Source organism: Eucyclogobius newberryi, unplaced genomic scaffold, assembly GCF_026437365.1.
Source record: "Eucyclogobius newberryi isolate DKJ021-1_F unplaced genomic scaffold, fEucNew1.0.hap1 SCAF_2, whole genome shotgun sequence".
Taxonomy (NCBI): Eukaryota; Metazoa; Chordata; class Actinopteri; order Gobiiformes; family Gobiidae; genus Eucyclogobius; species Eucyclogobius newberryi.
Genome location: NW_027315834.1, coordinates 19,759,144 through 19,785,023, shown reverse-complemented (window position 1 = coordinate 19,785,023; position 25,880 = coordinate 19,759,144). Strand labels below are relative to the sequence as shown.

At 39.9% G+C, this 25,880-nt stretch overlaps 1 protein-coding gene across 1 annotated transcript in view; it reads right to left on the bottom strand.

Moving 5' to 3' along the window:
• Positions 1–24,857, bottom strand: part of gfra2b (GDNF family receptor alpha 2b) — a 65,881-nt gene extending 41,024 nt beyond the window's left edge. Inside the window, exons 1-3 of the mRNA XM_072454184.1 lie at positions 24,122–24,857; positions 22,809–23,108; positions 1,131–1,208 (exon numbers count right to left, since the gene is read on the bottom strand). Coding sequence (XP_072310285.1) covers positions 1,131–1,208; positions 22,809–23,108; positions 24,122–24,191 — 448 coding nt within the window. The 5' untranslated portion in view covers positions 24,192–24,857. The remainder of the gene's footprint in view (positions 1–1,130; positions 1,209–22,808; positions 23,109–24,121) is intronic.
• Positions 24,858–25,880: the final 1,023 nt, after the last annotated feature.

Genomic DNA, 25,880 nt, shown 5'->3' with positions numbered 1-25,880 from the left:
ACACACACACACACACTGCATTCAAATAGTCCGTCACGCGTCGCTTCTCCTCCAATCAATTTGAGCCATTGCTGTCTCCAACATACTTGAATGTTCCACGGCTCCTTCTTGTGCCACTGCTATTTAGCTGTCTATATTATCCCCTTATCTCCTTCTTCACACACACACACACACACACACACACACATTCTGGGTTTCCATACTTTCTGGGGACATTGCATTGACTTAGATCCAATACCTAAATCTTAACCTTAACCTAAATGACCCCTAACCCCTACACATATACATACAAATGTCATGTTATTTTCCCCATAATGTGATGAATACCTGCCCACACATACCACATATGTAAGTTAAGTTTGTATGTGCTTGCTATCAACAATTAGCACCACAACATCAATGAAGGTTTGATAATGTATTTAAATTTTTATTTCTACAGTAAAGAATTTGTTTATTTAATCAAAACTGTTTTGATCGTTCGAAAATATAAAAATACATAAAGAAATATATCAAATGAAATTGTTAATTACAAAGAAATCCGTCCTATTGTTTCTTTGTCATATAAAATATTTGTGAGGAACGTATCCAGTTGCTCTTCACAAGCAACTTCCATCAGGTCAGATATATGGACTAAACAAGGGCTTTTGCTCCATCAGGACTGCTGCTGCTTTTTGTGCCGCTTGTATGAGACACGGAGATAGGCAGGAAGACGAAGCTTTTTGAAGTAGCTTTGGTCACAGCTCGCGCGCCTTGACTACGTTTGTACTTGTGTTGTGCTAATCTGAAAGAGCAGGAGCCAATTTACGTGGCTATTTCCTGCGACTCATACTAATGCACACAGTTTAAATGACAATGTATTGCTCTGAGCACATGACATTTCAACAGTAAAATGTGCACAGCTGACAGACAGGAAGAAGCCAGGGAGCAAGCCATGTAATGTGGTCCATTCTTTGAAGTTTTTGGAACAGAACGCCTTAAACTCACGGCACCTTTCCAAAGCATAGAAAACATAACGAGTATTTAGTGTGCCTAAATGACGTCCAACATGTTGACTCTTGTCATTATCTTGTCATAAAAACAGTAGCACAAAACTCCCCTGGCACATTGCACATTTAGTATCTGGTGTGTACCTGAGATGATGGAGGCGAGCTGGAACTCCTCTGAGAAGTGGAAGGGCTCATAGGGAGATGTCTCGTAAAACTCCTCTCCTGTGGCAAAAGAGAACAGCAAAAATGTTTGTCTGCAATGCCAACATTCACTCAGAGCCATCTGCCTTTACATGGAACCAGCCTTCAAAGTCCACTCTGAAGTAGGGAGCCAGGGAATATTTCAGATGCAGAAAAGTACTTTTTTAAGAAGTGAAAAGAGTCTCTTTTTCAGTCCATATCAACCTGTAATGATCAAAATGGAAAGGATTGATTTGAGTCTCGACAAGTATATTTTGCATAAAAAACTTTGACAGTCAGTAATCACAGTCTGCTCTTTTTTATAATAATAGACAACAGATCATCTTATTCAATTACAGACAGCCACACACAGCCAAAATGTCAACCCTTACAAATAGCTAAAAATCTTGTCTCAAACAGAGAATTGTTTTAATTATTTGCATTTCTGTAATTGTTTATCTTGCCAAATAGTCAAATAGAAACCATTGGTGTTAAATTGTGTTGTGCCTTCCATGTTTCACAGTTTAATAACTACTGCTCTGAAGCTAGAACAAGAAGACACATCCTCCATGTTTGACAGCACAGGCATGTTCACTGCAGGGGAGTCTGCTTCAAATGTTTTTTATAAACTGGGTGAAAAAAATAATACATTTTGACAGAGCTGATAATGACTAGTTATAATTGTCTGAAGTTCTATTGAGAGGCTTATCAAGTGTGTCGCACAACAAATAGAAATAAAGCAATATTATGCTCTAAGGTTTAGTTTAAAAAGGAGTTTTCAGCGCCATTTCATTCTGTAAACTGTGGAAGCAATGACTCTTGCATTTTGTATCCACTTAGCCACATATATGTTTGTCTGTATTTAAAATGATCTCTCTAAACTTTTTGTGTGTATTCTAAAGTCTCAAAGTGACTCCAGAAATACCTCTGTAGCATTGATGCCTCAGCTTAACTTCTACCTCAAGGCACTTGATCAAAGAGGTTGTTTTCTTTGTACTTTCAGCACAAATGGACACAGGATTATAGCTCACAACAGCCAACTCTTTTATCTCCCAGGTAAACACGCTAAAAAGTGGTTTATTCTTGCTTCTATTCACTGACGTGACACTTTTATTGGCGTGGACTGGAACAGCGAGTGCTGAGCCAAGTGCGGCCTATCAGCAACTTCTCCTGTTTGTCTCTCATCTGTGCACCACATATTATGCCAATACTGTCGATGGAGAATTGCCTAAAATTGAGTGTAATCATAAGCCACTTCGGGGCATTTGTGTGCACTCAGCAGTGACGGGACCTCCCACTGCTCACTGACTTGAGTGGAGAGCACAATGTCCTTGCGAGCACCAGCCCACTTATAGTGCGGGAGTATACACGTGGTGTAATGTGACAGCAGACAGCCAGGACAAGGACTTTGTTGCTTTGGGTTGTAATAAGTTACTTTACAATACCATGGCTTATTCCTTCACTCTCCAATGGGCAGTGGCATGCTATTTCTGTAGCTACAACTGACCTGGGGAGGACGGAAAAAAGTGTGCCTGCAAATCTGCGCCTGTGGTCTGACAATCACAAATTCATAGCAAGGCATGGTATGTATTGATCAGAACTACAATTGAACTACTCACTCTCAGGTTAGAGGCCACTGTAACCAGAGAGTTACTGAAAATAACACAAAGAAACAAAGTCATAACTGCTGATACGTGATATGTTCAGATTCTATGATTGCTGTCATTACCACTACTTTCTACAGATTACCAATAATCTTTTATTGTTAATCATAGTTTCCCGTGCCTCTTTGATGTATAGTAACATTCTAGGTTAAAGAAAGGTTAAAGACTTGTGATTGGAAGTCATTTTATATGTTATCCCAGGACTGCAGCTGCTCTCTAAACCGTACTAAATCATTTCAGGTTGCCGTATCACCACAAGGTTAATTATTGTGCTCATGTTCTTAGATTATGAGCCTCCATAAAACCATACAAGTGTGACAGGAGAGTATATGTAAATGGTGTAAGCTGTTCAGTGGAGGGTAGTCATGGGAATTTATCTAAAGCTACACATGTCCTCAACATAGCTCAGTGGAAATGTGAAAAAAATTCTTCTATCTTCCTTGTCAACCCATTCATGCTAATGCTTGCAGTATGTAATGATAGCAAGCTTCCAAAAGGAGTCAGTGCTCAAGTGTGAAGAATGAGCTGGGATCAGATAGTACTTGTATCTGCCTGGATCTAAATGGAGAGGCTGATCCTCTACACATTATTACAGAGGATGTGACTCTGAATACATTATGTACCTGTCCCCACATTGGCCCCAGAACTAGTTTTTCAAACTACGCCTGACTGTTTACTGCCTACCCCACACCTACTTTTAATACGCATTTGTTTTAATAACAGACATAAGTGTTTAGGCTTTATTTCAACATAAAGATTTCGAAAGCATCCAATATGGTATGGAATCCACTGCAGCATAATACAATTGCACTGACAATGACACGTTGGAGTGATAATAGTCATGTCTGATCACTGCCACAGACGGCACATGTTTTCAATCAAAACAACTGATGTACGATTGTCAAGTGCCATCTAACTTGTGCTGATTGCATTACATGATTTGGATTCAAATCATCTTTGGGGCTTACATCTGAGTAATTACACGAGAACAGGAGACAGAGTGGACACTGACAGACTAGATTACAAAGTGGTATAGCAGCTCTTTATGTAAATGTAGGCCATGAGTTCTGCACTGCATTTTATAACAAGCACTGTTTAAGTGCTGCGTGTGCTATCTTTATGTGCATGCATGTGTGTAATGAGGCATCAGAAAGGCCTAGTTATATCCTTCTTTTACTTTATTTAATTATCTGTGACAATGGATCAGCTCTGCAGCACATCCACAAACACACATTCTCTGACGCTTTCGTCTATGCTGGCCCAGGATTACCTATCAGCATTATATTTATCCAGACCATTTTGTACATTTATTTGAGAGCTTATGGATCTACTCTAACGAAGCCTTAAAAGTTTAAGTCAGATTAAAGAAAATTAATATCAAATTTGAATAAAATATACTGTCATTACTTCTGTAATTGAGAAATGTCATAACACTAGCTACATGGAGAAATAAGTCATTTACTGAGTAATACTGCAAAATAACTTCAGATTTATTTACCACCACTAAAACTGTTCAATGAGTACACGTACATGTTCAACGCCACACCTTCTATCAGACATAAAGCAGGAAAGACTATTTCTAGCCACACAAATGCACGCACACACACACACACACACACACACACTGTGGTGTGAGTCTGGGTAGTGTGTCGTCAGCAGGATACAGAATGAGCCGATAAAGACAGAAATCTGACCACTTAAGTGCCTTTGCTCACAGCTAATCAATAAAATGACTGTGGTCATAAGGTGGGAAGAACCGTAAACCAGGCCTTGAACGTGAGTGAACTTGACAAAGAAACAGGACAAAAGGATTCACAATTCCACTTTTTGGCATAATTCATTTGCATTTCCATTTGTTGAAATAGATATGCCAAACAAACCAATTGCCAAAAGTGTTTTTACCAACGATGCCATTATGACATTGATAATAGATTGTACATTGTGTTTATCAGTGTGTTCATCAATTAGAAAACATTTACGTAACATAATCATTGATGATTGGGCCTTTCAGCTGCTCTGGGTAGGTCTCAGTACCAAAAAGTGAATTTCCATTATTCCATAGATTCTACATAGATTGTGAATGTTTTCTGTGTGGTTCAGCTCACAAGATTCAATTTGTTTGTTTCAGCTAAAATTAAACTTAAATTTAACTTTTCTAGCATAATTTTGACTGGAGCTTTCAGCACTTCTCCAACAAAGGACGGTTGATAACAAACTTGACAATGTATGATGATTGGTTGATTTATGAGCCATGTATATGCTCTTGTTTAATTTGCACCTGACACCACACCATATGCATTACATTACAAAGATTATAGCTAAACTCAGAAAATGTATTTTCCCAGAAAATTGCCAAGGAAAACAAAGCTGCTAAAAAAGTCATCACGGTTCAGAAAGATGTTGTTTTCATTATGAACTCAAAATAGACATCAACGTCAGAAGAATGTAACAAAAGTATTCCTCATTGATTTATCTTCATAATTCAATTGCCTGAATGAACATTCAATGTGTCAGTCAATAAACCAATGATTATGGCACAATGTTTTCAGTTGTGTAAAAGCACATGCCAGTGTTGTGTGCCTGTCGATGTGAGAACAGAGCTGAGAATGAGATGGGTAAACAGTGAACACTGCTGTCTCTCTGTGGACCAATACTAATCAGCCTGCAGCTCACTCATTAGCTTGCATGCTAAATGCTTACCTTGCTCGTTAGCTTGCATGCTAAACACATTGGTCATTAGTCAATGACTGCTAAACTAGCCATTTATTTGACTGCATGCTAAATACCAATATCAATGTAAACTGTGCAATTTAACAGGATGAAGTCCAAGCACCTCTGCGATCAGTGGTTGCACAGACCAGTTAAAGGACAGGATACTTGAAATGTTGTTGAAATATCAGCATGCATGTGAAAGAGCCTTTTTGAAAATGTGTTTATCAATTTAAAAAAACATCGACGTAGCCAATTCCTTGAGAGCTGTGGTAAGAGTGTGTAGAATCTAGATTGGGCCTTCCAGCTGCTTCTGGGTAGGTCTTAGTGCCAAAAAGTGAGTGAATATCACTGAGAAAAGTCACAACACTTGAGCTGGAGACCTGGTTTATGGTGGATGTAACAGCTTTTTCATTCTGGTGCTGCACTGCTCCACAGACTCCACAGTGAAACAGGTATTAACTCACATCACACAGCAGGACCTACTCCTGAGAGAACCACAAGAACTTCTTCAATTGAACTGAATGACTTTCACCTGAGGTAATATGGACCACAGCCACTGCGCACTGAAAGGACTGAATGAGACTGAATCGCGCTGAATGGGATTGAATGGGACTGTGGAGAGCGGGCAACAGACACTGTGCTTTTTTCAGTCCATTTTAACATCAGATTTTGGTCATTTTTGTGAATACCTAACAGCCCCATTTTTATAGAGCTTTTGCAATCATTAGTTTATTTTTAGGTAATCAGCGGCACAGGCCACGCTAATGTTTTGTTTCATTTGCTTTGTTAAGCCTCTCAGCCGCTTTGCTTTTTGTTTTGTTTTCTGCTTTGCCCTCGCTGTGTGGCTCTGCTTCATTTTTGCGTTGAGCTAGATGTTAACATGAACTTGTGTCCCTCCGCCCTTGGATTGGCATGGCTTCACTCACACTATCCCGTGCCAGGCTTGCAAAGGAATGAATGAGTGTGTGTTGGATTCAAGGTTTTAAACTCTTAAAGCGATTGTTAATGAAATTACAATTTCTTTAATGTTTCTTAAATACATCTTGAAATTCTTTTTTCTTCTTAAAATAAAATAGTAGAAAAAGTAAGTAAGTAAGTAAGTAAGTAAGTAAGTAGTGAACTACTTAAGTTTTTCACATTTTTAAGAAAGTATCCTGTTCGGATACAAAATTATGAATATTCTCTGTAAGGTCTGATTCTCAACTTTCCAACTGAATGGCAGCGAGTGGCAGAATGATGCTGCATTCCAGTTCAAGTCCAGGTCAGAACCAAATTAGGTTTATCAACCAGTGTTTTTACATCTGTAAATTATAGATCAACATTTGAATGTGAATTTCTGCTTTTGTTGTCAGTGTAAAAGTTAGCAACATTGGCACAAGAACGCACTTTCAATGACACAAGTATTTTAACTATCAATCAATATTTTAACTATGTGGCAGTATGGGGTTGTGCCACAATTCGACATCCAGTAGGTGACTCAAAAGTGTATAAAAGCGCCTCATCTTCTTCGTCTCGCACTGCAACTCCTGCATTTCCGGTCCTGCGTATGCCCTGTCCTCGCTGCGCCAGTGCTGAGGTGTGGCTTAGCCCCGTCACACACCGCTTCATGGCGCTTGTTGTCCGTCGCTTTGGTGGCTGGCACATCTTTTGAAGCTGGGGTCCGAAGTGTCGTAGCCGGCTATGATGCGGTCAGCCATCACACGCGCTCACGAGCCTTTCCATGAAGCTTCGGGGTTGAGCCACCGGCCCGTCGCTGCCTCGCCTTTCTCTTCTCTTTTGCCGCTGCTTATCCCTTCTGTGTCCTCCCTGCCCTGTGCCACGGCCTGTTTTATGTGTGGACATCGATACTGAGCAATATTGCATCTAACAAACTCAAAGGACTCGTACGTTTTATATCTACAACAAAGTATATAATATATAATAAATTATTGTAACTTATCTGAATGGCCTCCTTTTTTTTAATCAATGAGAATTAACCTTTGCGCCTTTTAATGTTTTCAATATGGTCCTGGGCCCATTAATGTCCAGGTGGCATTGTTGGTCTTTTATAAAGAAAGGTGTATCTGATAAGCGTCTTTAGAAGGCGCCTCACTGCTCGTATGCCACATATAGACCATTCTCAGGGACATCATATTCTTTTTGTAATGGGTGGCAAAAAGCTATCAATTAAACAGCTGTTGCTCATTTAGAGCTGAGGATGCAATTTTTGAGTCGTGCCCGGTCAGTCCCTGTCTCGTAGTGTGGAGCTGTTACAACTGGACTTGCATCCAAATTGCAAGTGTGCAACGCGGAAAGACATGACCAGAGCCAAGTAACAAGCATTTAAGAGTGTAATAAGGACAATTTTGGCCGTGCTCCGGTGCAACAGACTGTTTGCTGACACTTCTGCAAACACAGAGCCCGGGGTCTGCCCTATGTTCCCTGAGACCTGGGTTAATGTTTGTTATATGCTGCTATATGTTATGCTGTAAAACCATACATTTCTGCACAATTACTGGGCATGTGGAACTCGAACCAGCCTATGCTAGTATTAGCGCAGTTACCCCTCCATAGAAAAGGGGAAACATAGGTACCTGGGAATATAGAAAAGAGACTTTCACAAACGATGGCAACAGCGAGGCACAAATGATATTTCTGCCTAAAAAACAAATGTATAATGCAAAAAGTGCATCACACATAAATTATGGCACTCACTGTGTAAATCAGCCTCTTTTCCTTCTGTGTCTGGTGTCCTCATCTGTTTGGACACGGCTCCAAATGACACAAGTTTCCAAGATAAATCTATGGGAAGTGTGCCCAACTTCTTCCCCTCTGTCGCTACTTTTAATGTGCATTTTAGAGACCTGGTTAGCATAAGTTAGCATGACAGCTGAGTGAGTTAGCATCACAACGGTTACCCCCCACGAGTCCGAAGGTTCGCTAGTCCAAAGGTTCACAAGTCCGAAGGTTTTAAAGGTTCACTAGTCCGAAGGTTCACAAGTCCGAAGGTTTTAAGGGTTCACTAGTCCGAAGGTTCACAAGTCCGAAGGTTTTAAAGGTTCGCTAGTCCGAAGGTTCACAAGTCCGAAGGTTTTAAAGGTTCACTAGTCCGAAGGTTCACAAGTCCGAAGGTTTTAAAGGTTCACTAGTCCGAAGGTTCACAAGTCCGAAGGTTTTAAAGGTTCACTAGTCCGAAGGTTCGCTAGTCCGAAGGTTCACTGGTCCGAAGGTTCACTAGTCCGAAAGTTCACTAGTCCGAAGGTTCACAGTCCGAAGGTTTTAAAGGTTTGCTAGTCCGAAGGTTCACAAGTCCGAAGGTTTTAAAGGTTCGCTAGTCCGAAGGTTCACAAGTCCGAAGGTTTTAAAGGTTCACTAGTCCGAAGGTTCACAAGTCCGAAGGTTTTAAAGGTTCACTAGTCCGAAGGTTCACAAGTCCGAAGGTTTTAAAGGTTCACTAGTCCGAAGGTTCGCTAGTCCGAAGGTTCACTGGTCCGAAGGTTCACTAGTCCGAAAGTTCACTAGTCCGAAGGTTCACAGTCCGAAGGTTCGCTAGTCCGAAGGTTCACTAGTCCGAAGGTTCGCTAGTCCGAAAGTTCACTAGTCCGAAGGTTCGCTAGTCCGAAGGTTCACTAGTCCGAAGGTTCACTAGTCCGAAAGTTCACTAGTCCGAAGGTTCACAGTCCGAAGGTCCGAAAGTTCCTCATAGGCTAAAGTGAAGGTGCATAGACGGGATGTAGTCAGTCTGTAAAATGCGCATGAAGCACGAAGACACACACTGGGGCTCGTCACAACGTTTTGTGCACCAGCTGCTCACAAGTGGCACCGCAAGTTGTACTGTGTATATAAAAATAACAAGGGAACATTTCGAATCCTCCGCTTTATGCCTTCATTTTATCATAACAAATATGCGTGATCAGAATCCTCCACTCCATGCCTTCATTTGATCATAAGTGTAGAAACATGCGTGATCCGATCACCGTAGGATTGGTAGTCAAAAATTTAATTCAGCTCGCCAAGATGGGAGTGTTTACAGAGCCGTGGCGCGCCGCCGAAACTGCTATACTATTTTGTGCCGCGGCTCCTGAAACTGCTGGGCTATTTGACCGCGCCACGGCTACTGGAAAACAGTTTAATCCCCGAATTAATTCATTCATTAATAATACGATAAGGAGCTCAGGCTATGCAAAGAAACAAGTCGGTTATGGAAAATACGTGAGTTTAATCATAAAAAGTGCATCAGCACTAGAAAAGTCTTAAAAGCCAGTGTGTAGGGCAAAGGGAGGCGAGGAGAGCCTGGTGCGCGGACTCACATCTTTGGTGAGGAGAGCCGCGAGTAGAGCCCGCTGCGCGGACTCACACCATCGGACTAGCCAATCTTCGGACCAGTGAACCTTCGGATTTGTGAACCTTAAAATTTCGGGGAAATTTCGGACCCATGAACCTTCGGACCAGTGAACCTTCGGACTCCAGCCACCCATCACAGCTAGCCTAGCGCTTCAACTCTGGCAGCTGTTTCACATTCTAGTTGTGTTTTGTGCTTTTATGTGAGAAAATGTCATTTTTCTCCATTGACCCTCATGCGTTTTTGCCACTCACTGCTAAAATTCAGAACGCTGTGATGTCGTCTGTATAACCTCTATAGAGGAAATCATGTTTCTTCAAAACAAAAACAAGTAATGCAAAGAAATCTATTGACAATATTTTTTGACGTCTCATTTTGTTATCAAACTTGTTATAGCCTCAATCACATTTGGCCTCTAAGTTTAATAATCAGCTCTTATCTATCTCCTTGGCATTGTTTTGGCTCTTTTGACTTATTTCTTATGTTTATTTAGTACTGTCTTAATGGCAATATAATTAAATTTTTATGTAAACTTAGTTGTTATGAGCAGGAGGTCAAAACGTCTCCCAATGATGAAGTGCACCGCACAAGGACATGATGTGTTCTGACCCAGGCAAACACAAATACAGAAATACAGAGCAGAGCAGGTCGCACAGCTCCTCACCGACACATTTAGCAGTTCGGCTCCATTACGCTGTGTGCATGCCTAATTACAAACCACATTTGCAACTGGTTCCCTAATAACACACAGATAAATCACATGCTACAAGTTTCATTGGATTTTACTTTTAGTCAGGACTATGGCTGTGGTAAATTAAACAGTAACAGAACCTTCATGCCCTTGTACATCACCTAATTCCCTCTTCCTTTATTTTGGAACAACTCATGAGAGCGGCATTTTGTGAAAATACTCTTTCTCAATCTCCTACAACCACAACGTAGCAATTGTTAGTGCAAATGTTGGTCATATCATCAGGTTGAACAAAATATTCAGACAAAATATTTTGTTATAACTAACCAAGGCACTGGAATATCAACTTTACCAGTGTTCACCTGCTTTGTAATCTGTAACTATAATAGACATTGCATGAAGTGTTTTACCTTTTGACCTTTGATGTTTTCGATGACATTTCTGTGTATAACAACCGTAGGATCCATTTCTACTTCTACTAATTCTCCTGGCCAATGTTCCTGGGCTCTGTGTGAGAACAGCAGGCAGCAGACTAATTTTATAGGAGAGGTTTTTCACTGCGCTTTAGTCCCACCAGGAGCTCAGTGCAGAGGTTAACAATTCAGCCGGCCTTGCAGAGAGGAAACTGACTAATGCTGTAGCCGTGGGTCTGGCCTCTTGTCTGAGTGTCCTCCTCAGAGACAGGGAAGAAGTCTGTAGCATTTATGCCCCACAATCTGCACAGACGGGTATTCCTAAAGCTTCATCCCCATATCACATCATAAACATCTTGTGTCTTCTTAATCTCATGCTCAAAAAGGTTTAAAACACATGTGCTCCTTTGCCCTTTTTTTAATTCATTATTAACTAATCAACACTTTTGATGAAGGCAAAATCCTGATTTATAAGTTTTAGTACTTTTCTACAATGCTAGCTCATTGATTATTTTTTGTTGTAAAGACTTGATTTCATGACAGTTTATCATTGAAGCTGAGTTATGCTATCAGTGGTAACCAACCTGTGCACATCATGGATAAATGCACCGAACAACTGGTTTGTTATACCCAGAAGTCCACAATAGCTTGAGTGAAACAATCAGCGAGTGCTATCTTCATTTACATTAAAAGGTGATTGTGCAATATAAATTTGCACAATTAATGAATCAGTAGAATATCCATAATCAACTGAGTTCCGTAAAGTGAATTAAGGAGGGATTAAACTGGCTTTTATTATTTTTTTTACCTCTTAATGTTTTATTATGTTAATTTTCTTCTCTTTCACACTTCTGCGGAGAAAAGCTTGAAGACACCTACATGGTCATTTTCATTATGGACAGAAAGTTTAATTGTGAACCTTGCAAATTGGACCCATGGACACACTGATTACATTTGGTTAATCAAAGGTCACTAGTCAAGATCAGGCAGTCACATCTATCCAGCTCTTATGGTCTCTGCACTGTTGCATTAATTCAACACAACCTCCACTCAATAACAAACACTGATGTCACGTTTGCCCCCCTGCGGCTATAATGTTCAGAATTCTTCCCAAACTGATCTAACATTGGCACCTGTGTAAAGACGATGCAGCGCCAATCAGATAAAGGACCAGACATTCCCCTTAGAGCAAAATGACTAAATACAAAATCATAACATGGAAGAGAACCAAGGAATGTTGACATCTGCCTGCTGAATGTAAACAGGAAATGCACTGCAAATGTACATCCTTCTTTACTGGTTTAGGAAATAGAAGGTTGGGGTGGAAATTAGTTAAGTGAGGTTGTCAAGTATTGAACTAGTATTGAAACTTGGCACTCCTTTGAGTGAGTATCCATACTAAACAAAAACACAAAACAAGAAAAAAAAAGTGTTTTAAATAATCTTGCGCTTTATTAACTATTTTTAAATTATTATTGAAATGATATTGAAATTGGGATAATCTGCCATTTTGGGGCAAAGTCCTTGAAAAAGTTGTTTACTAACAGCTCACAGATTTCCTCTTAATAAATAACTCATTTGATGTTTTTCAGTCAGGTTTTAGACCTCATCACAGCACTGAGACTGCTCTTATCAAGCTGAAAAATGACATCCACCTGAACACTGACACAGGCAAAGCCTCAGTCGTAATTCTGTTAGATCTGAGTGCTGCTTTCGACACCGTCGATCATGGGATCCTCTTACAGAGACTAGAGGACTGGATGAGCATCACTAGCACTGCCCTAAACTGGTTAAGGTCCTATCTGGAAGACAGGAAGTACTTTGTTGAAATTGGTAACTTGTGTCTTAGACCACATGCCCCTGACTTGTGGAGTGCCCCAAGGGTCAATCCTTGGACCCCTTCTGTTCAACATCTACATGCTGCCGTTAGGTCAGTTGATACGCAGTCAAAATGTGTCGTATCACATTTATGCAGACGACACTCAGAACAATGTTTCACTGTCGGCAGGTGAATATGGACCAGTGGATTCACTGTCACTGCATCCAACAGATCAGTTTGTGGATGAAAAACAACTTCCTCCAGCTGAACTCAGACAAGACTGAAATCATTGTTTTTGGCCCACAGACACAAAGAGTAAGTGTTAGCGGTCACTCTAAAATGTACAAACCAAGTTAGAAATTTGGGGGTAATAATGGATTCAGACTTGAACAGCCACATCAAATCAATAACATCAGCAGCTTTTACCATCAAAAAAACATTGCTAAAATCAAAAATATAGTGTCTAAACCAGATTTAGAGAGACTTATCCATGCGTTTGTCTCCAGTAGATTAGACTACTGTAACGGCCTGCTCACTGGTCTCTCCAAACGAGCTGTAAAACAGCTGCAGTTCATCCAGAACGCTGCTGCTCGGGTCCTGACTAGAACCAGGAAGTACCATCACATTAGTCCTGTGCTCAGGTCTCTGCACTGCCCCCTGTGGCTCAGAGAATAGACTTTAAAGCAGCTCTGCTTGTGTACAAGTCTCTCCATGGCCTAGCACCAAAGACAGACATGTTAGTGCCATATGAACCATCTCATCTATGAACCATATTAGCGTTAATTAAAACATATTCTGACATTATAATCTGATGAATGTAATTCCCGACTTTGATCCAGCAGTTATCAAGTTGTTCCACTGCACTTTTGTTTACTTGTTTACATTGTTTTGGCCAATCTATGACAATGGGATTGTTAAGTGTGACATCATGAGTCCAAATGTTCAGAGTTCCATCGACATAAACAGCAGAAACAGGCAGTTTGTTTTGTCGTTTGTAGTAATATCAGTGGAAGTAACTATTTTTAGTTTGTTTTATTTATTTTCATTTTTTAGGCACAGATTTTAATTGGGGGGGAAAAAAACAGAATAATAATTAATGTCTCAAAATGATTTCACAGAAATTCACAGAAAACCCTGGAGCAGGTTAGAATCACCAAACTGTCATTATAATGAACAGGGCTTGTCACGTCAAATTGCCCTGTTCGCCCCTCTTTTCACCAAGAGTAGCCTAAATGAAGGCATATGGTTCTGCACTGATTTGTTCCCACCCAGATCTTAGTGAAGGTGGGGCATTCACTAAGGTTGAGGACACAGAGGACTGGGGAACAGTGGGAGCAAATGTCCCAACACGAGTATTCTAAAAAGGAATACTGGTACTAACTGTGCAGAATTGACTCTTAATAACCGTTGAAGAACAGCTGGCGAGAACCTTCGGAGAAGCTTGTACTGTGTGTTTTATGTTAAATGTTAAAGTTTGCTTAATATTTTGTTAAATTGCCAAATATTAAAGGTTGTTGTAATGTCAAGTAACTTGATGCTTCTAAATTCAGAAAGGTATATCACTATGTGACCGGTTTGCATTAATGTATTTAAACCTAGGAATTATGTGGCTGTCAACACTGTCTAACTCAGGCGTGTCCAAACTTTTTTCACCGAGGGCCGGTCCAGCTGGCAGCCCAGTGCAACGCTCCGCTCTTTTTTCACACTTTTTTCACACTTATTGTGCTTTATCTTTTGTATTTTGAAAATATTTTTTTCTACTTTAGTTGTACCATCGGAACACACGCTGGAATCGCTTTAATTCAACTTGTTTCGACTTTGTTCGGCTGGATTATTGAGGGTTTTTCGTTGTGTCGTCGTGATGTGCACTAGCTCTGAGCTAGCCCCCCCGGCCCCACCGCGCCCCCCGGCCACCGCCACCGTACGGAACGGCGCCGGTGCGCATTTATACAAAGGAGGAACTCATGAAACTGAGGGGGAAACCATCGTCTTACCCTGAGATTGTCGCGTTATCCCGGCGGACATCCTAATTCCGTTCCGTTGTTCTATTAAGAGTGTTTTTTAAACTTCCTATAATCTGTTATCTGTCCTTTTCCTCTGCATCTACCTACGTTGTATCGATGAAATTTCAATAAAGTATTATCTTATCTTATTTTGAAACTCATACTGAGCAGAGGGCCACAGACAAGCTGATAATTAAGTGAACCGTTCGAAAGTTTGCATTTGACATAGTTTCGATGCGTCTCCACTCCTTTAATTAGACTTGGAACATTAACATTATGTTGATATAACATAAACATGTTTGAATTTTCCAATATTACAGTAAAAAGTACTACTTTTTGTTGTTTGGGCCAATTTAGCAGTAAGTCTAAGGGCCAACAAAAATTGGACTGAGGGTCGCATTTGGCCCCCGGGCCACAGTTTGGACAACCCTGTTCTAACTGTTTAGGTATGGTTGGCCTATGATATGTGGTGTATGAGATGAAACATTAAACTCTGGTTCATCTATAACAGAGGAAGTATCGTTAGTTAAGTATCCTGAATAGTCTGGTCAAATTCATATGTAAACTGGTTCAAAGTCATTGACGAGCCTAAAGAATCATGACCTTTGTTAGTAAATTGTAAAATGATACATGTAATCAAATTAATATATTAAAAATACACTGGTTAAAAAGTACTGTTTAAAATGTACTAAAAATGGTTGCCTTTTGATGAAAAGCATCTGTATATTCATTCATTCCCTTTCACGTCTCTTCCTGCGGCTACAGTATTTAAGCATCAAAGTCACACACACCGGTGTTCATGATTTTCGTGCCTCTCCCTCCCACCCTCTTTTAATCATTCTAATTATTGTAATTTATCTCGTAGATGGGGGTATCGAGGCCCGGGAGCCTACAGCCCTCATTGCCAGGGGCCCCAAAACACCATCCATTTCTGTACATTTGTGTTGTTCATGTTTCTTGTATGTCAATAAACACTTTGCATCGTGGTTGGTCTCAATATTTACATGGTTTTGTATTTTCTGTTGTATTTTTTCACCTGCTGCTGATGCACCAAGACAAAATAAAAGGCAAATGCAGGGACAAGTAGATACAACTTAGATGTCGCAAGCTTATTGAAATAGAAAAAAAAAAATACCCTAAAAGTATTGGTATTGATTTTTAAAATGTGATATAAATCACAATCACTAAATGAGTTAGGAAGAACGCAGATTAAATAGATGGTGGCAAAGTAATAAATTGTAGAAAAAGATTCAATTGTAGTCATCTGGACTCAACAAAACGTTTCAACACTCATCCAAGAGTCATTCTCAATCTGCGAATCAAGTCTGGGAACTCAGATATTTATCCTACTCTGAGTAAGATAGGACAATATAAGGAAAAATGTCTGAGTCACAGTGTACATACAATAAATACTGCAATTTCTGTCCATGTTTCAGGGCTCTCAAATGTGGGACAAAGTAAAAGATAGCCGTTTGACCTCAGTCTACGAAAGCATCTGTGCGTTGTGTCTTTAATGGATAGAATTATGGAAACTGCTGAGAAACGCTCAGATAAGTGCAGGTTTGATGCTTGTCTGATCTGTGATTTCTGATCCTGTCCCTCTGAACTCCAATTTTCTGCTCCCAGTCTGAAAATATCTCCCCCTCGAACCATCATATGCTGTCATCACACTTTGATCTAATTCCCTGGATATCACTCTTTTATCTCCACTGATCCTTCCATGTTGCTTTGCCTTTGCCAAATCGAATTCACATAAACAAATATGTTTAATCAGCAAATGTGAAATTGTTCTTTAGATGGAGGGTGTTTGTTTTAAGTATGTCCACAGAAAATAGTCTTAACCAAACAGCAGCGTTTCAGCAAGAGCCTCTGCTGGAAATGAGTTTCCCAACAAACTTGAACAATGGAGAGAAGTGGCACTCTAAATTGTGAACATATTTAAGAGTTGAGCTGAGCAATGATGGTAACTTGTGCTCTAACTAAACTTTCACAGTTATTAGGCTCACCCACTTGAAACCATGCATCTGCTAAGTAGTCCAAGACCCTCATCCATCCCCTTCATTAATTGTGGATAGCTCATGCTGTTTCAACAGTGTGAAAGACTGGTGAGTTTGTTGTGATCTTATTTATATTCTAATTTTCTAGAGTAAGAAAGAATTGTTGGATCAAGATATACTCAAGTAAGTTTTTTCAAATTAATGTAAAACAAATTAATACCTAATTTTAGTGAAGAATGATTGATCAAATTGTTCCGAGGTGGTCGAGTGGATAGAACATGAGTGCTCCATGTGAGCAACCTGCAGTTGACAGTTTGCTGCAATGTCCTTCCCCACTCTCCTACCCATCTCACACTGTATTGTCCTGTCTAAAAAGCCTACGGGCCAAAAATCCTTTTTTAAAAAGTTTACAGAAGTGAAAGTAAAGGGAATTTCTGTATCATGTGTATGTATTGGTTTCTGACAACTATTACGCAGGTAGGCGCTGGTACAGCTGGCAGCCCGGTGTAAATGCTCTCTCTTCTTTCTCACACTTATTGTGCTTTATCTCCTATATTTTGTAAATATAGTTAGTATATTTTTTCTATTTTACTGTACCATAGGGACACGCGCTGGAATAGTTTTTTTAATTCAACTGTTTTTGACTTTTTTCGGCTGGATTTGAGCGTTTTTCGTTGCGTTCGTTGTGTTGTTGTGACGTGAGCTAGCTCCGAGCGAGCCCACCAGCCCCCCCCGCGCCCTCCGGCCGCGCTAAAGTACGGCGTGTCGTCGGTACACGTTTATATACACGTTTATATGAAAGAGGAACTTCACGAACGATCGGGACACGCACTGGAATCGCTTTAAATTAACTTGTTTTGACTTTATTCGGCTGGATTGAGTGTTTTCGTCGTGTCGTGGCGATGTGTCTTGGCTCTGAGTCCCCCGGCTCCGGCCCCGCCCCCCGGCTCCGGCCCCGCCCCCCGGCCGGCGCCGTACCACGTTTCCACAAAGGAGGAACTCATGAAACTGCGGAGAACAGTCGTCTTACCCGGAGATCGTCACGTTATCCCGGCGCAATACTGACCTAACCTAATACTGATGTGCAATTCTGTCATATGTGCAATTACTGTGAAATTCATGTGCAATCTATGTGCTGTCGTGACACATATTCATGTGCAATTACTGTCGGGATCACATGCAATGGTATTTATTTATTTATTTGTCTATGGGAGTTTTTATTTATTTATAGGAGATCTTCTACTGAAAGTGTTTTTCAGACTTCCTATAAGTGATCTGTTCTTCTGTATCTACCTCTGTATCTACCTGCGTTGCACCAATGAAATTTCCCCATGTGGGACAATAAAGGAATATCTTATTAAATGTCTGTCTGGCTTTTAACTTTGTTTCTTAGCTTTTTTGGATGGAAACTAGCCTTTGTGGCGTAATCTGGCATATTTACATATGATCATGTTAATTAATATGCACTCTCTCATTTCAAATAAACAAAAATAAAATAAACAATAAATAAATATTGCTCTTATGGCAGTCAGCAAAAAAGCTCATAGAGATAAAACAGGAGCAGAAATATTGAGGCTTATGGAGAGCTAATAGTGAGCAGGACGTCATTGTGCAGAGAGCCTATTCTCTGTCTCCTGAATCATATGTAACAGCCTTATGAAAACTGAAAGCTTCCTGAGAGCATCACTAAACAAGAAGAAAAAGCTTCAGTTGTAGTCATCTGGACACTGTTTTAGAAAAACAAGAAGTTTTAACTCTCAACCAAGAGTCATTCTCGATCTTCAGATCTAGTCGGAGAACTCGGATACTTATCCTACTCTGAATAATAGCCTCCTGATAATAGCCGGGCCTGTTTTTGTTTGCACTGTGTTTCACCTGAAACCAACATACTTTGTTCATCCTAACAGCCCTGTTATGGGCCATAGTAATCCTATTGTTACCTGGCTGCAACTCCCTCAACACTAAGTACCTGATTAGCATCAGAAAGGCCAGGGCTGACGCTAGGGCTTCAAAATGCTGCTGTACACTGCCGGAAGATTGAACCTAAAACCTCCATTTCTGTTTGAAGAGGGATTCTCTTTTTGAAGGTTTAAGAAAACATAACAAAAAACACTTACTACATACCAGAAGACTTTGAAACAACAATTTCAGAACTCATATGTGGGAAGGACACAAAAACCAGCCCATAAACAATCAGTGGGCCATTTAAGGAGAATTTGATAACAGTCCAGCGATTGATTGAATGTTCCTATATATGGGGGGTCTATAGAGCATCAGCTTCCATTATTGAACCTCACGCCAATTTTCAAGACTCTAAGTGAGAATTAACAGCAGCGCTTCAAAACACTTACTTTTATCAAAGGATAATGTTATGTGCTTTTACATAGAAACAAGACTAATGGTAATGCAATTGCATAGCATATGGAAGTAAATTTAAAAATCGATAGATCAATTTGAGAAGATCCCAGATCTTTAGATACTGTATCTAAAAAAGAAAACGTTTCACATTCGTACACTTTATGCATTTACATCCGTGTTGCTAAATAGTGACTTTGTGAATAATGGGTCAAGTTGAGGGGCTTTAGTGTCAAACCCTTCAGAAGTGTATTATACTTTGCTCATACAGTATGGTCGAAATAAACATTAATTCTATTCATTCTAAATGCTTGTAATGTGAAAGGTGAAAACAGAACAGACTGGGAGAAGGGGCATAGAAACGTGTTAAATTAAAACAGTCATTGGCTTCTAACTAGGCAAATGTTTTATCTTCTAAATCAAGAGTGTCCAAAATGGAGACCAATTTTTGTTGGCCCTCAGGCTTCCAGACAAAATGGCCCAGTTCACCTCCACTTTGTATATGCTTCAATATGTGGCCCTAGATGAAAGAAGTTTGGACACCCCTGTTTTAAATGGTAAACAAGACTTCAAAATGTTGGCCAAAACAGGACTGCTATGAGATTCAAACACAAGAATACTCACATTAGACAACTGAGGAATCTTAACTGCCTAGTTTGTATTTATCTGTTATGGGCCACTTATCTGTTTTGGCCATAGCTTTACCCCCTCGACCATTTTTGCTATTGACCAGGAATAGAGAGTCTTCCTCATAACTTTCCTGTAAAAATAATGCTGAAACAGATTTGTTACCACTAGTTGTATATACATGTATTTGTCTTTGCAGTTTTATTGTATACTTTTGTAATGTCTGATTTTAAGTGTTTTTACTTTTAGGGTGCCTTTTTGACTTCTGGCAAAGGGTCGACTGATGCAAATTAGCTCATAATAACTAACTCTGGCCCATTTACATTGTTTGATGTTGATTTATGTGCGATGTCCCTTTTCAAATAAATCAATTTTAAAACAATAAATTAACTGTCCAAACTGCTGTTCTCAAAGTAAAAAAACAAAAACATGTCACTGCTTCTTGATATTCTTGTCCCTGTTTGTGACCGCCTTAATCAAGGTAGTGAATTGTAAGTGCGTGTCCCGAGGCCCTCTGCATCCATCTATAGTGTCCTCCTCACCCAAAAGTCAATACTCATCTGCAAACCGGATTCTAAAAGGGTAGCAGGAATATCACCCTCCCCCCAGAGTGTCCTCCTCTGTAAAACCTTAAATATTTCATGTCGATTTACCAAGACAGGATATAAACCTTGTTTTCTAATAACTTTATGACTGGCACCAGCTATTGTTTACCCACAATAGTGACAATGCGAGTGATTTATCATGAGCGAAAAGATTTATGATTCGGGATGAAAGAGACAAACGCTTCTCTAGAACGAAACACAGTGACACACATTTAATATTGACTTAGACGCCATTGTTTAATACACTAAAGCAAGTTCTTAGTTACAGTTGGTTTGCTTTATTCTATGGACCAAAACCTCTTAATCCCACTTGCAAGTCCAACTGCTGATTAAATTTTGTCTGCGTGAACCTTGAATAAAGAAAAGATAACTGTGAGTTATTTCCACCTGCTTCTTCACACCGAATTCTATTAGAACTTTTTGAGCTGAAGAGCAAACAAAATGGTCTGTGTTCCGTTAAACATTCATGTGAAAAGAGATGCGCGGCAGGAGAAGGCAAGAGAACTCTAATACTAATATTATCAGCACCTTTACAATCAAAACCGTCATTAGTTGACCTGGTTTATGGTTATCTCGATCATTACTGGGGCTATCCACATGAAACAAACAAACACTAACATAACTGATATCAATGAGCTGCACACTGTTTTTGTGTGTGCATCTATTCAAGTCAAAATGAGACCACAGCGCTTTCTCTGTATCTAATTATAGAGTGCTTTATCCTCTACGAAACAGGAAGTGTGCCTTTAGCATGCTAATGTTTTTTTAGCTTTACCTTAATGGCAGATCTTGCTCTGGTAGAGCACCTTTGAACTATTTTAAACTAAATTAAGGTGTGGTTTCACTTTAAAACCTCAGATAAATGCTACTTTTTTAAAGGTACACGGTATTGACCTATTGTCCACAAGTTTGGATATCCCTGGTATGAATAAACAAAAGGAAATTAAGAGTTTTGGAAAGTGATGGAATAGTGGTTGAAGCTGCAACATGGGGTTGTGACAGAGCCATCCCCTAAAAAACTATGATAAAGTTCAACATTTGTGGATGAAAAGATTAGATTTTTCTTTCAAAAACAGTAAATCTCACAGTAACACAAACCCAGCCTCCATCTGAGATTATGACATCATCAAATCCTAGAAGGTGACTTTTTTCAGTCTATGGACAACATTTTCTTTTCCTGACAATTATTTCTAGTATTTAAGGAATAGTAGCCTCTTGGAGCTTCTTAAAAATGCATTGCAATGGGGAATGCTTTGTTTGATTTTCTCAAATTTCAGTCAATAATTTCCGATTTGTCTGATATAGTGTATTTCTCAAGTTCCCAGATAATATCACTATGAATTATTTAGTACAACCAAGGCCTAGAGTATCTTAATTTATAAAGTAATTTAATTGTCTTTCCTCTATAGACCAAAATTTCAGTTTTTTAAAAAGGACAGAAGGCTAGATATACAGAGATGTAATAAAGTGTAAAGCAAAAATAGTAACAAGTAAATTTGGAATTATATTTTGTTTGAATGAGAAAAGTAAAAGAAAACCATTACATTTTACTTCAATTGCATAATATTTTAAGGAGATATAATGTTCCTAAAAGAACAGACTCAAACCATATTTCACCATGAGCTCACACCTGGTTTATGGATAAAGGTCTGTGTGGTAACTTTGTATTTCCAACAGCATGCTTCATATGCAGTTTGTGTGGTCAGTGTCCTGAGAACAATGACAGTTCTAACTTAGCTGTTCTAATATCTGTATAAGCTCTAAGATTGCCTTGATTGTGTATGGCCATGCTTTGTGAGCTCTGCCAAGCCACATCTGAGTGGAGCTGAGAACAAAGTGAGTGCCTTCTAATGAGTGGTGCCACTGCTGAGACCCAAAGTAGGCCAACAGCAGCAGGAAGGCCAGAATGGAGCAGTGTGCCGGAGCTGCTGACACAGACAGAAGGCAGCACATGAGCAGCAATGGGACCAGGACCAAGCTGAGCCGTTAGCCAGGTGTCTGGGGTCCCTCAAATCCCTCTGCAGTCAGAGAATGTTTCAGTTAATGTGCTGTGGCTTGTCCAGCTCCACAGCATTCAGGAATAGTACCCATGTGAGCACAAAAATGTTTCATGCTATGGAGTCTTTCTGCTGCTTAAACTTGGTGCAGGAAAAAACACTGACGCTGCAGTCACACATTTCCAGGTTTACTTTAGTCCTGATCTAGTGATCATCATTTTTGACTTCATTATTATAATTTTTTTACTATAAGTAATTAGCCACATTGATGTTTAAAGATTCACATAGTATGATGAGTATGATGATAATCATAATTTGCCATGATCACAGTCATAGTCAAACATCCATCCCAGCACATCAAAACAGTGTTTTATCTGTATGTTAACCAACTCAGAAGAGGCTCAATCACCACTCAAACAGCAAAGAGTGGGGCCTTACCTTCAGTTAGACCCATGTGGATGCTCCAGTAGTTCTGAAGGCACTGCAGCTCCTTCTTCATGCCTCTCTTACAGCGGCAGTCATACAATGGAGAGTCCTGCAGTACCTCTAGCGCCCCCTGGCACTCCTTGGAGGCGAGCATAGTACTACGCTCCTTGTCCCCTCCAGACAGGCACTGGCGCATGATCCGGTAGCGGGAGCTGCACTGGCTGTTCTGGTTGCACATTTCGGATGCTCTCACACAGTCCAGAGGTTCTCGCCAGCCTGGAGGGACCAGCTCTGAGCCGCACACCAACACATCTGCATGGAGACCAAAGCCACACATGAAAACACACTCTTTGGACAGCAATAGCAATTATTTAGTATTTATACAGGCCCATTTCAAACTACAGTGTCAGCTGGGATTTCCCTGTCAAAAGAAAAAAGATTTACTTTCATATTTTAGAGGTTTTTCTTGGGCTCTAGAAGTGGCCATCATTGCCAGGCTTGTTTCAGCTTACAGCCAAAACCAATTATATGGCGCTGCATCAGATATTTCTATAAGAAAGCCACAATAAAGCAGTGGCCACTGTCAAAAAAATATGTTTAGCTCAATAATTTTCCTTTCATTATGTTATTTCATGAAGCAAAATTGCATGTCCAATCTAAATTGGTTGAGATTATTATTTCATTTCCATTGCAACCATAGCAACAAAGATATAGTGAATTTGTTCATCAAATGGCTGGTTCTATCACTGAAGCTGATGTAGATTTAAACTGGGTATGGAAGGCCCTGACACTTACCAAATAAACTATTTATTGAATATGTTGCATTTATTGATTGATTTATTTAAGTATTACTACTAGATGTGCCAATATGTTTTAGTGCTAGGCTTACCTGTACAGTTAAGTGAAAAACAATACTCTTAATACTTAAAAAAAAAAAAAAAAATTTCTGGACAAATTCATGAAGGTGTAATCCAATTACTTGAGCGTCAAAAAGACAAAGCAACTAAATGAGTGTTTATCTGCCTGGACACTAAAGTGCAAGATAAAAGCAGTGCAAACTAGCGGCACTTAATTCAGCACCAAGGACAGCGCCACTGCCCACATCCAGTATTGTGCGCTCTAACGCATAACCCAGTGAATACTGATGACCTTTCGCGGTGTATGCGTGCAACACGACAGACAAACAGAATACGGCTCTCTACTGAACTATATCAAAGTTTTTAGTCAGCCAAATATAATATCGAAAATAATCATTAATGACTGAATGAGCAAATGTCCCGTGGCACTTCGAGACTGCTGCAGGTGGTTGTGAAGGGTTTACTTACCAAAAAGAATCACCAAAGTGATGAGATTAAGCGCGATCATTTTGTGAATAGCCGTAATACCAGTGGTCATAGGCAATGTATAGAGTGGCTTCTTCCCTTTCTCAGTTATTCAGTCGTTTTTTCCAGGGTTTGGCGCTAAGACACAAGAGAGTAACATTTTCAGCGGCATGCTGGAGCGACCATGTGCCTCAGGGCAAGTCTTGGCAAAGGCTCTCCGTCAAACAGTGGCCCCACTTAGAGCTACGCTGAGGGACCGAGGGACGCTCGTCATCCGTACAGAGATGTGTATTCTACACAGGTCTTACTTTATCCAATAACGTGGTCCGAGAAAAATAATTTCTCTCCATCGGGTTTAAGCGACGTTTGGCGCTAATGTGTGCTCCTTGAAACGTCCTTCAGCCTCAACACCAACTTCTGTGAATCTGGTCGAGGTCGCTTTTCAGTTCAATTTAAGCCAAGAGAGCCATGGAGCACATCGCGCTGTATGCTTCTTCTGTCACTTACGTGAATTACTACATCCGTTAGCACGTGTTCAAATCTTCCAATAACAGTTTTTAGTCCTTGTATATCCCACTACAACAGAATTCGTAAACTCCGTCCGGCAAAGACCCGAGTGTGCTTCGTAACCGTCTCCAAATGCCTCGTGCGCTCACACGCCGCGGACACGCGTGCTCACTGTGAAGCAGCTTAGAGTCCGGTCCCGTTCCTCCGCTCCAGCTCCCGCCTCCTCACTACTCCTCTGTTCCTTTTCTCAGCAGGTGTCTAAACACCACGTGCTTCTTGCCTTCCGTTTACAATGCGCGTGAGAGCAAAAGATGTACATGCGTATATTTCATTCAATTCAATGGTCTGTTTTATTACCACCAATTATCTGACGCTTATATGACACTTTTCAGCCCCGTAAATGTTGTGTCTGTGGAAAGATCTGAAAACACTGAATATATGAAGCATGTTAAAGAATGCCAAACAAATACGCACTCTTAATAACTATGCAGAATACTAAATGTATTCTAGGCATTTATTTCACTATGCTTACATTATAGTCAATATTACCCAACTGTTAAATTAGTTTTGACAATTATGTAGAAAACTGATCATTTTCAGTTAACAGTGTTTTGTTGTATTTTGGACAGTATTGTACACCCTCAAGAACTATCAATGGATCATTACTCCCACTGACAAAAATGGGTATAATTGCTTTATAGATGTCACCTAAATTGACGTTTATTTAGTCATGGACGGGAAAAAGACCCTCTTCAAATGTCTGCATAGGCCAGAGTAGATGTATGTCTTCATAAACAATGTGTCATTCACGGCACATACCTAAATCAATGAGGCTTGCATTGTCAAAATAATTCCGTACTATGATGACTAGATATTGATTCCAGATGTCAGTCCATAATTAACTCACAGGATATATTATGAACATTGGATTATGAGCGTTCCCTAGTCCCCCTGCATCTAACAATCTTAAGATGCTAAAATGTAAACTATTTTACCTACAATGTGGTGTAGTTTGCATCAGGGAAAACCATTAGAGAAAAACAAGCAACTTCTGTATATTGCCTTTAACAAATCTACTTGAACAGATGGCGATGAAGGTTCAACAAATTTATGAGTTTTATAATCAACATTATGTGAAAACCACTATACTCAGAAGACACATTTTCCTCTGTCATTTCCACACACACTCAGAAATCAACTTGCAATAAAAAACATAAAAAGTCAGGGAGAAGCAATCTATATCAGTCACTAATAC